Source organism: Vanellus vanellus, assembly GCF_965231255.1.
Source record: "Vanellus vanellus genome assembly, chromosome: 18".
Taxonomy (NCBI): domain Eukaryota; kingdom Metazoa; phylum Chordata; class Aves; order Charadriiformes; family Charadriidae; genus Vanellus; species Vanellus vanellus.
Genome location: NC_138923.1, coordinates 12,413,717 through 12,425,856, shown reverse-complemented (window position 1 = coordinate 12,425,856; position 12,140 = coordinate 12,413,717). Strand labels below are relative to the sequence as shown.

The 12,140-nt window shown below is 48.1% G+C and overlaps 1 protein-coding gene across 2 annotated transcripts in view; it reads left to right on the top strand.

The window, feature by feature from the left end:
* The window catches only part of MAPKAP1 (MAPK associated protein 1), a 107,607-nt gene extending 97,530 nt beyond the window's left edge, over nucleotides 1–10,077 (top strand). For both annotated transcript variants that reach the window (XM_082492784.1, XM_082492783.1), the window contains 2 exons: nucleotides 6,874–6,971; nucleotides 9,105–10,077. In XM_082492784.1, coding sequence (XP_082348910.1) covers nucleotides 6,874–6,971; nucleotides 9,105–9,230 — 224 coding nt within the window. In that variant the 3' untranslated portion in view covers nucleotides 9,231–10,077. The remainder of the gene's footprint in view (nucleotides 1–6,873; nucleotides 6,972–9,104) is intronic.
* The last annotated feature ends 2,063 nt before the right edge of the window (nucleotides 10,078–12,140 follow it).

The following is a 12,140-nucleotide window of genomic DNA, read 5'->3' as shown; positions in this document are numbered from 1 at the left end:
GAGGGGTCTGGCAGGAGGGCAGCGGCGTCGCCTGCCCGTGTGCGCGGCCGAAGGGGCCGGCATGGCTCGGGGCTCGCTGCCCCGCCGGCGGCTTATTAAACCATCCCTATCGAACAGCCTCCTCATCAAAGTACTCTGGAGCACAATCAGGAGTGTGCATTGCCTCATCCTTTTAACAAATATGTTTTGTAGCCCTATTAAAAGGGGTCTTCATCTATCCTGTCAAAGCTATTCTGCTGGGGTTTTTTAGTTTAATTACACTATCCAATTAAAACTCCTTGCTGCATTTTGATTCGCTTCTCCTTGGGCTTGAGTGGATATGACATTTACAAGGCTCGCCTTTCAAGCAGACAATGGCGTGATTGATGAGGTGCAGACGCAATGAAGGAGGCGATTGCCATGTGGAAACACTGCTTAGTGCATTTTGATTTATTTATCATCTTTTTTCCCAAACAAGGTTGCTGGTGAAGAGGTTTTGGGCAACCCCCAGTTCCTCCTCAATTTTCACCATTCTTGCAAAAATCTTTATTAGTATTCTGCCTTTGATAATAATTTGAAGAAGAAACAAAAGGCTTTGGGGAAAAAAATCCAGATGTGCGAATAGTTACCACAATTTGACATAAAAGTGGGTGTACGCAGCACTTTAATTGCAACTCTGCTTTCAGGACATCTGGAAACAAGACATCCACTAATAGCAATGTTTTATAATGAGTCTACAGTAGAATATAAAGATGTGAGCTGTAGAAAAAGTGATTGTGAGATATGCTGCTCCCTGAGAGAATGGGGAAAGCCAGCAGGACTACAACTACTATTTTTTCTCCTTAACATTCATATAATTTGTTCCCACTTCAGTAATGCCTTGGTCTGAAGGAGGTCCATCACAGGGACGTGATGTGCAGCCTGAACTCATCGGTGCTTCCGCCGATATCGGTGGGGTCAGGTTTTCATCCATAACTTTGACTGCCATCACTACATCTGAGGGAGACATCGCCTCTAAAATATGTACCTCTCGGATAAATATCACTTGTATAAAACGGGCTTAACCCCACTTTTACACTCAGGACAACATTCCTGGTCAATCTGTGTCCCTAACGAGCTCGGTACCGTATCCCTGATAATCCGGCTGCGGTGCAACTCGGGACACCCCTCTAGAAGAAAACTTCAGAGGTTTCTTGTTATTAGAGGTTGTCAGGATGGGTGTTTTGATGGGAATGCAGCACTTGCGTCTTTGTAGGATCTTCAGGCCCCGCTCCAGGGTGACAGCATCATTTTTGAGGTAGCACATGTGGATTTCAAACAGCGGAGTCCCTCCCCAGAGCTTTTAGATGAAATATAACAGTGGTTGGTGAGCAGAGGATACCCCGTTTCATGCAGTGTTTTAAGTAAATTTGCCTTTGTACAGAAACATTGCTGGTGTGTATTTTATTTTCATCATTCCTTGCCTTTCTACTAGTACAATTCTTTGTAACCCTTTCTGAGTCTGTGAGAAGAGACCCCAAGGTTTGATCCTGTTGTAGGCACAGTTTCTGAAATGGTGAAAAATCTGTGATGATGTCAAATGATGCCCGTAAGTGTTTTGTTCTTCAGAGAGGTCTTTCTCTAGCTATTTATTCCACTAATAACTCTTAATTGTTGACTTCTGCCTTATGGCCCTGTAATGACAAAGCAATCATCAAGGTATATTGAAAAATTAACATAAATTTGCATTTCCCAGTGTTTGTTTTCTGTTTTGTCCAATTCATGAATATTCTTTTCATCCTCCATCTAATTAGTGATTTAATTCAGTGCATACTGTTTTAAAGACTGGCACTGGCAAAAGAGAAGGTTTTGGTACAGTCTCAATTGGGGGATGGGTGAGGAAGAAGCAAAACTGTTTCTGGTCTTGGCAGATCAGGTAAAAAAATCATCTTTCTTTTCTTGTGCAAATTCATGTCCTTACAGTGTTTTCCAGGCAAAAAGAGTATTTTTTAAGACACTGATTAAAATAGTTTATTACTTAAATTAAAAAGTGAAATTTTTTTTCCCCTGTATCAAGTGAGGTACAGTGGACTGCAAAGTTTTTGTGTGTTTTTCCAAGACTGTAACTTACAGAAATTAGCAAAATATTTACCAATGACTGTATAAGCGCATTTTAGTCAGTGATTCTGGAAGCTGTAATTCTGCAGTATTTCTCACCTGCTGCGTGTAAACGCAGAAGCGCTGAGAGCTGGGGGATGAAGCGCAGGGCGGAGGTTGCGCGAGTACAGTTCCACCAAACCTGCGAAAGATGGAGAGGAGAAATGTGAGCAGCGGGTTGGCATGGGGCGGTGCTGCTGGGCTTGGAAGGATGCTTGGTTATGCCGTAACTAGCCTCTTCCTTCACTTTACTGGCAGTCTACTAACGTTAAAGATTAGGAGATATGCCAAGTGATTGAATTTAAGACATTGTGCTGAAAGACTAAATGAGCTCTCCTCCGTGAATTCTCAGCGAATTAGCATCTTGCCCTTCCGCCCGAGGCTGCTGCAGGCGTTTCTCCAGGTGTAACCACACAGGAACCTATTAGTGTGCCAGGGTTAGAAAAGATTTATCAGCATTCAGCGCCGAGGCCAAAGGGCACCTGCGGTAGGATGTCGTTTCCCTGCTGTCGCAGCGAGGTTCGCCCGGCGCAGGCTGGGGGGGCACGGCAGGAGCGGGGCTGGCGCGGGGCATCGGCTCGAAACCTGCGCGGATTTGCTGAGCTCGCCTTGTGGGGTGTACCTGCAGCACGACAAAGGAGGGTGATAACGGATGAGCTTCCATAATGTTTTAACAGATAAACATAGCTGGGAAAAACGTGCATTTTCCATCGTACAGCTGATTAATTCTGATTGCAAAATATTGAAGTTTCCCCCTGTTCAGTTCACCCTTGCCATCCGCTGCGGAGGCTGACATTAAATACACTTGTGCCTGGTCTCGGTGCGGGGCAGTGACGGACAGCACCAGCGTCTGCTGGAGTTCAACGCTTGTGTTTCAGGCCTGCAAGCTAAAGGACAGCAAACCGTTGTTGATGTAGGAGTCGTGGTAATGAAGCCATTTGTGCAAGATCTGCATTTGTTTTAGTTCTACCATCATGTGCGGTAGAAGCCACTTGAGCCGCTGCTGTTGGTTACCAGATGCTCTTATATGGAAACATAAAACCATTGAAGTTCCTATTGATCTCTGAATTGTCAAGGGTGGTGCTCTATTGGAAAGAGGTACATCACATATTTAAGCACTCTTGGAAATGGAAATCAATCTCACAATTCATAAATTCCATCTGGCTAGAGTAGTAGCAGAGTAAAGTGCCAGTTATGATTTCAATGAACTAATATTTCATGCTGTAAATAGTGTAATGTGGACATGGAGCACATAAACATAATGCTGTAACGGGGCTTTCTCAAGAAAAGTTGTCTTAGCTTCTTTCCACTAAATCACCTGTCAGGGCGTGGGACTGGGTTACGCAGCCTGCGCAGTGGGTTGTGCACAACCGCAGCACGTGCTGCGTGGTCGAGCTTTGCATCGGATTCAGGGGCAGCGTCGCTTCCCCTGTGGCTCCCGAGAGCCCGTGCCGGGGCGCGGGTCCGCAGCTCAGCCAGCGCCTCGCCAGAGAGGCAGAGACCGGAGCAGCCCCTGTGCCGGCAGGACTGGGAGCACGAGCGCTGCCCTCAGCTGTGCCGCGGCAGCCGCGCGGCCCGGCGTGCTGTGCCGGAGGGGATGCACGGCGCTGGCGTGGCACCGGGCAGTGCGGGGCTCCCCGGGGGAGCGGGGTGAGCTCTGCCTCCTGCTCCTGGGCACGTCGGGATTGTTATTGGCAGCTGTGGCTCTAATTGTCATCGAAAGAGCTGACTCCTCACAATCCTAAAATAAGTGCTGGAAATAAAGTTCTGCGTTCTGCTTCTGTCAGCTGTACAAATGCTTTTGCCGGAAAGGAGGAATAAATGAGGAGTAAATCACCGGTTTAAAAGAAGGATGAGGGTACTGGAGAGGGTTTCTTTGTCAGGCATGATGGAGGCTGTGATCTCACTTAATTTTCATGTTAATATCTCAGTCGGTGGTTCTGTGCCCTGCCGCGGTGGGTGGCGCATGGCGGGGCAGCACCACGCTGGAGGAGCACGCCGGCGGCACGCTGGGTCTCTGCTCCCTGTGTCCGAGGCAGGCCGTGCCGATCCCACCAGTGCGGCCACTGTGCCGCGCACCCGGTCTGCTCCGCACCCTGTAAGCGATGAACACGTTAAGAGGTTTTGTGTCCGCACCATTGGCTTCACAGAGCAGGTGGGTGCGTGTTCGGGGGAGGCGAGCGGAGGAGCTCTGGGTGCTGTGGTCGAGGTGGTGTGTCTGCCCTACCACTGCCGCCCTGTCCCAGGGAAGGACAGACAGCGAGCAGGCAGAGGCCGGGAGAGAGGAGCCATGAGTTGGGAGGTGCTTCATCAGCTTCTAGTACTTTCCGAGCCCCCCCGGCCTTTCCCACTGGCCGAGCTGTGCTGGGGGCAGCAGCTTCCAGAGCAGCCAGCGAGCAGAGGTCAGCGTGGGGAGAGCAGGCTTCTCAGGTGGAAGAAAACATGGAGCAAAACATCTAAACCAGGTGACGGGAATCTTGGTCCACACCAAGGACCACCCCGTGAATCATAGAATCATAAAATCATAGAATGGTTTAGGTTGGAAAGGACCTTGAAGATCATCGAGTTCCAACCCCCCTGCCATGGGCAGGGACACCTCCCACCAGCCCAGGTTGCCCAAGGCCACGTCCAGCCTGGCCTTGAACACCTCCAGGGATGGGGCCTCTCTGGGCAACCTGTTCCAGTGCCTCGCCACCCTCACAGTGAAAAACTTCTTCCTAATGGTCAATCTGAACCTGCCCTCTTCCAGTTTAAAGCCATTCCCCCTTGTCCTATCGCAACATGCCTGAGTAAAGAGTCCCTCCCCAGCTCTCCTGTAGGCCCCTTTAGGTACTGGAAGGCCGCAGTAAGATCTCCCCAGAGCCTTCTCTTCTCCAGGCTAAACAAGACCTAAAACAAAGAATCTCCTTGCGCAGAGAATGGCTGGAGAGCAGCCCTGAGGAGAAGGACTTGGGGTGGTGGTGGATGAGAAGCTCAACATGAACCGGCAATGTGCGATCGCAGCCCAGAAAGCCCCCGGCATCCCGGGCTGCATCCCCCACAGCGTGGCCAGCAGGCAAGGGGGGGACTGTGCCCCTCTGCTGCGCTCTGCTCTGGGGAGACCCCCCCGCAGTGCTGCCTCCAGCTTGGGGGGTCCCCACAGCAGAAGGACACGGAGCTGTTGGAGAGGGGCCAGAGGAACAAATTGCCCCGAGGAGCTGTGGCTCCCCCATCCCTGGAGGTGTTCAAGGCCGGGTTGGACGGGGCTGGGAGCACCCTGGGCTGGGGGGAGGTGGCCCTGCCCAGGGCAGGGGGGTGGCACTGGATGAGCTTTGAGGTCCCTTCCAACTCTACCCGTTCTGTGATTCTAATCCTGCAGACCATATTTTGTGCCATTTTTATTTTTAGTAATCAGTTTCTGTAACTGTGTGTAGTATTAAATGTCCAAGGAGAACTGTGGTAGCGGATGGGGCGCAGTGCTGTGTCCTGTCCCCAGGAACGGTGCACAGGCATTTTTGGAATCGTAAAGGTGCTGAATTCAGTCCCAAGCAGAGCCGGGCGTGCATGCATTAACATACTGATGAGCTCGCGGCTAGGAATTCCCGCATTTTTAGTACCACTGAGGCATCATTTGTCAAATGATTTAAAGTTTTTTTTTATTATTATTATTAGCCAGTTTTTTAATATAGAATTTATATTCCAGATTAGTGCATCATAATGGTGTTTAATTAACATGCCACAATAAAATACTCGCATCTCAAATTTTCTGGCCACATCTCTGAGCATATATCAGTCACTTTTTGAAAATCTGGAGAATTAGATAATGTAAATAAGATTTCAAATTAGTTTTCCTCCAGCAAAGACCTGAAATTTACAGTAATGTGGCTGTTACTTCACAGATTACTAACTTTGAACTGAATAAGTTATAAGAAAACTGGTGGAAAAGTATAATGTATGGAATATGCTTAATTTTAATTTTGAAGCCATGAACATCCGAGTGAAGGATATTTTGCCTTATTCCATGTTCTGTGTATAGACCTTTATGTTAGAGCCGTCCCTCCCGTCCCGCCTGCAGTGGTTCCCGTGCCGGGGAGCCCGGCCGGGCTGTCAGCGCCTCCGTCCACGTAATCGCTTAAAACCTCCGTTTGGGGCTGAGCAGCGGTGAGGCCTGCCGGCAAAGGGCCACGCAGATAGACATTACAGCTACACTTTAGTTTGGATTGTCCTGCTTGTAGGAAGTGAGATTCCTGGTTTGGGGTGTCTGTTTCGTAGCATCGTTGCTGCATCCTGTTGTGTTTTACAGCGGTGACGTTTCCCTTTGCCATAAGCAATTGGGTAGGTTTGGGTGGTGTTGGGGAGAGGTAGTTGGAGCGATGATTCTGGGGTTAATTGGCCTTTTATTTTAAATATAGCACTTATCTTCTGCGTGTGATGATTATACAGTGAATAGTTACATAAAGTAGTCCTAATGTGGTAGTTCAACTGAAATACAGTCTTGGGCTGAGCGGGAGCTAACCAGCCATTTGATAGATTTTGCGTTTCCTGCAGTGGGGATGCGATGGGAAAACGAACTTTACTGAAGAGAGTTCAGCTGCTCCTGTAAGCCACCACTTGCCTTAAATTGAAATGACATGAGAAGCCTGTCAGCGTTTCATTACTTCCTTCTGTTGTGCTGATGGTATGCTAAGATCACCATCTGTGTTTTTCTTCTGTCAGGCACACGAGCTCTGCTGAAACTTTACGGGAATATTCTGAACAGTTTTTTTCTTATCTTTGCAGGTCATGCAATATTTAAACTTACATATCTAAGCAATCATGACTACAAACACCTTTACTTTGAATCAGATGCTGCTACTGTCAATGAAATTGTACTGAAGGTGAGTATTAAATTTTAACGTGACCCAAAATCCTGGGTGTTTTACCACTTGTCAGACATGAAAGTATTCAAGAGGCCCTGGAAATACATGAGCGGTGCAGTTCCTGAGGACCACTAAGGTGTGTTTAACTTACCGGGCTAGTTGCTTGGTGCCTATTATTTTATTCATTTTCCAAACAGCCATACGGCAGACTGCTTATTTGTGTGTTATTCCCTTTTATACTTGTTTCTAGTTAATAGAGACACCAGTTTTCCATGGAATTTTATAGGAAACTACCGAAATTTATTGTGTCCAGACAGTTTACACCTCCAGACACGAGAGATGGTTGGCAAGCCCCGTGTCGTGGCGGAGGTGCAGGTGCGGTGTGGGGTTGGTGCGCTGCCCCAGGACCTGTGTCGGGCAAAGCGCTGCGGTGCTGCCAGCGCTGCCGTGCGGCTGCCGGCACGGGGCCCAGCCTCAGAGGCCCACGCAGGGCACCCGGCTGGTGTCAGCACCGAACCGGGATGGCGCGGCGGAGAGGGAGCAGCCGCCCTGTGTGCATGGAGCCGGAGGAGCTGGCGGAGCTCGGCAGCGGGGCGGGCGGCTGAGCAAAGGTCCCGGCACCACGGGGGCGTCCGGAGCCGGAGTGAATGTTGGTCAGGGGTTCCAGGAGGGCTCCGGTAAAATCACGCGCTGGCATCGCGTTCAAGGCCACAGGTTGGCGCCGGGTTGACGGCGCCAGCACCGGCCCAGGCAGAGGCAGTGGCGTTGCTGGGACAGCGCTCGGCTCCTGCCTCGCCCTCGTCATCTCCAGACGCAGGTGCCTGTGCAGAGCAAAAGGCTATTTTCCCCACGCTGATACTTTGTCAGAATTGTTTGCTTTTCTTGTGTCTCAGTGCATACACATATTGACTTTCTGAAACAAATTTTTGTAACACTCTTGGAAGATTAAACTTGATTTTCCACAAGCTAATATTTTATAGCAAGCCAAAATTTAAAAAGCAGTAATTTTGGCAAGCCATCTGTTATGTTTGCTTTTATTTTCTATGTGGAATTTAGAGGATTGCTTTATAACTGACATATGATAAAATTATTTTTATTAATAACATAGAAGGTGAATGTTTTTTGGGGGGGTTCTACTTACTTCATGAACTGTTGGGCCAACTCTTTTGTTTCCACTTTACCTTAAATAAGTTATTGTAATACAGAACACTTGACACATCTGAGACTGGTCATAAAAGAAGGTTAAAAGAAAAGGTTTGCTGTGAATAACATGAATATTCAGGACAGAAATATTCGTGAACAGTACTTTTTTTCTTAAGTTTGTTTATATTGTTTGTATAGAACATTGTTTGGTTTCATGTGTAAGTTCCCAGTTTGTTTTCAATTCTGTCAGCATGAGGAGATGCAGAGAAATCTGACTTTTCAAATTAAGCTTTTTACATGATCAAGTGAGAAAGACTGAGGCTTTATTGACCATGAAAATTCCCTATATTTTTATGCCTTAAGCTGTAATATGCAATGAAAGTGAAACACTCTACAGTGCATAAAATTGTGCAAGTTTTAAGCCACAGCGTATTAACCAGCTAATGGCAGACCAAAGGGCATTTTTATCTTTTTGATTCTTGCATTAACCTTCCATTAAAATTATCTATGTGATTATCACAAAGCACTGGAGATAATAAATTTAGGGAATAGCAGGCTTGTTAAATATCATTTAAAAATGCTTTCATCAAGTAAAATGTGCCAAAACACAGGGAAACTGTGAGATTAGCTGAGTATGCAAACATCGTAACGAAAGAATTATTTTTATTGAGGCTGATAAAGTCTTTTATTGAAGCCCAGTACTGTATTAGACCATCACTGTGGGTCTTCCCGACTTGCTGCCTTCGCCCGAGGTTTGGGTGGGAGGAGGGGAGCGGGATGCTGAGAGCCTGCGGCCGCCATGGCCGCCCTGCGCCGAGCCGAGGGAGGGCGGCCCGTGTAGAGTGGGGCTCTCCGGAGCGCTGGGCTCTCTCTGCCCTCCTCCTGTGGGCGGCTCGCTGGGGCCGGTGTCGCTAAAGCCTCGTCCCGTTGCAGTGTGAGGGTCCCTGCTCTCCCCCGGCCGTCCCACTGAAGCACCGACGAAATTAAATACCGTTTCATGTCTTGCAGGTTAACTATATTCTGGAGTCGCGAGCGAGCACAGCCAGAGCAGATTATTTTGCTCAGAAACAAAGAAAACTGAGCAGGAGAACAAGCTTTAGCTTCCAGAAGGAGAAGAAATCGGGACAGCAGTAACGCCTAGCCTCGACGAGAGCCTGTCTGCCGAAGCCGGAGGAGGAGACGCTCCCCACCGCCCGAGACAGGTGGGAGCCAGGACTGCGGTGCTCCTGCTGCCAACAGGCAGGAGCAGCCGGGGAAGAAATCTGAATTATCCCGTCTCTCACGGTTGGAAGATTATCCCTCGTTGGTGATGGGAAAGTCTCCCCTGTGACAAAAATAAAGAGCCATATCAGCCGGAAAGAAGACTGTTACGCATCAGGTTCCTTTGATTAGAAATAAGAGAATGACGTAGACTGGCATCATTTAATTACTGTATTATGTACAATCACAAGAAGAGATGTGATTACATATTATTTCACAGCCTGGTTAAAATAAATTATATACATCTGTAATACACCCACATACACACAGGTATTGCTTGTGACATGATCAAATTTCTAAAAACAAAATGTAGGACAAATGTATCCATTTTTACTATTAATAAACAGATGTAATCTTTTTCAAGGTCCATATGATGCACAGTTCTTTTGGGGGGAGGCTGTAGTCCCAGATGGTTTCACTTCTGTTGCTGAAGTGCAGGAGGCAACCGTGAGCCAGGGAACAGCAGCCATCGCAGGGGAGCCGATTTGTGAAGAAACGTTGAGACAGTCGAGTCTGTTGTGGTTTGTTTTGTTCAAAAATATTTTTATTTAACTGTGCTTTTCAGCTTTGCATACGTTTTATTGGAAGTTACTTGCTCTAGTCAGCACCATGTGTTGAAACCAAGGCAGCATCTCGGTGGCTGAAAGGAGAGCATCCGTCCTCCTGCCTGCGGGAGCTGCCCACGGCCGCCCGGGCGTCCGCTCTTCCTCCCTGAGGCAGCTCACACCTGAGGACTGAGAAACGCCTTCACCTTTTCTTAATGTTATTCCTTAAAAATAAAAATTAAGACCTACTTTCTACTGGGATTTGTAACTATTTTGGCCTTGTCCATCCTTAATACATCAGGGAACACGTGAGTGGGATTACTGGGAACCAGAGCTGCATTTTTGGTTCAGTTCACCAGAGGTGTCTTTCATAAATCTCCCCAAGTCGTTGAAGCTGCAGCTCTCTGCGCTGCTGCTGTGGGCTTTGTATCAAGAAAACGCCCCCAGTTCCGAGAGGTGTTTAACCACAGCGGGGGGTGCAGCGCTGGGGGTCCCGAGGCCGCCCAGCCTCGCCTGCCACAGCGGGACCGCTTACAGTGTCCCACCTTGCTTTTGTGTAGAGAAAGCTTTCTGAGCCTTAACACGTAGTTTAGGAATAAACACTACAGCAGAGAGGTCTGTGTCACTTACTTAACTGTTGCGTTTAAGTTCTCGGTTTTTAAAGGTTTAGCGCTCCCGGAGCCGGCGTCGGTGCTGCCTCGGAGGGGAGCCCTGCCTGCACCGCAGAGGCCAGTCTGCACTGTACAGTCTTCCATGATATCTGCAAAGCAAGAGAAACAATATTTTATAGTATGATATTAAATTTTTTAATATTTTATATGAGTAAATGCAGCATAGATGCAATGGGGAAAGACCCTACAAATAATGCAATGTAAATGACTCCTTTAACCAACTCTGTGAACTATTTAACATTAAAGTTGTTACATGAATGTTCTTTTGCCACCTAGTTTCAATTCTTTTAAACTAAAAGATTGCCTACTTTGATATCAGAAGCGACAGAAGTCTCCTACTTGTTTCCATGGCCATAATGCTGTTGCCACCCACTTACATTTTATTACATTATATAAGTAGGTATTCAATACATGCAGTATTTCGCTTTCAGTAAAGCCTAAAGATTCACATAATAAAGAAATCTTTGCTGTCTCAACTGTGGTAACATTTGTGGGCGCATAGTCACTTGCTGGACCACGTGTGTTTACACCATCTCGTAAATCACCTTCCACTGGCTTTATTTTTAGTGCCGTCCTGCCGCGGAGCGGGGACACGCAGCACAGCGCGTCCCCAGGGAGCAGTGCCAGGGCTGCAGGGACGGGACGCTGCTGCTGGAGGATGCTCCGAGGGCTTGATGGGGAGCAGGCAAGGTGGGGAGCCCGGAATGAGTTTCTTTGCTCCGAAAGAGCTGTTCACAGTTAAGAAGTGAATTTACTTTGCAAAATCAGATCCAGTTGAATACACAGTGCAGAGGAAACCTTCCTTAAATTCTGGAAATGTCCCCAGCTTTTCAAGAGCTGAACAGCCTCTCCCTTGGAACAGACATTTCTACTATTTAGTGTTTTCTGAAAGAGTTAAATCAGAGCTCATGGTTGCAATCTGTGTGCAGCTGAACACAAATCCATCACGGGCTGGTCTTTCCCCGGTAGTTGTAGATTTAATTGATTCAGATGGGCATTCAACTGGGTCAGAAAAGCAAGCTGTTCCCTCCGTGCATTGTTACTGGGCTTCGGGAGAAGAGGGTGGCTGCCGGCTCACGTAACGAGGATGACTTCTCACTGACATGCATCGGTAGCTGTTGGAGGTATCAGAAGTTTTCTGAATTTTTCTCTTGTGCTGTTGGAGGGGGACCGGTTTGCACGTGCACCTGAAGTTTTACGGTCGATATTGCTCTTCATGGAGCAGAGCGTATGCTTGCAAAAAATCACGAGCACAGACCCAGTGCGAGTCGGGAAGCGCACGCACAGAGCAAGCGCAAACAACTAGCGACGTTTCCCCTCAGTACCAGGAGCCCCGGGGGGCCCGTACCTGTGGGCTGGTCTGAGCCCAGATGCCCGCAGCAGCCGGTGCTGTTTAGGGCCGGCCGCTCGCTGCCCATCTTGCTTGGCTTTGCACAAAAACAATGCTACTCAGAGTCCAATGCTCCCAAATCCACCAGGGGAGATGGGTGACCTTTGTGGTGAGACTCTGAGGTCACTCATTGTGCGCTGAGGGTGGCTGAGCTTTGGGAAAGAATAAAATAGCCGAT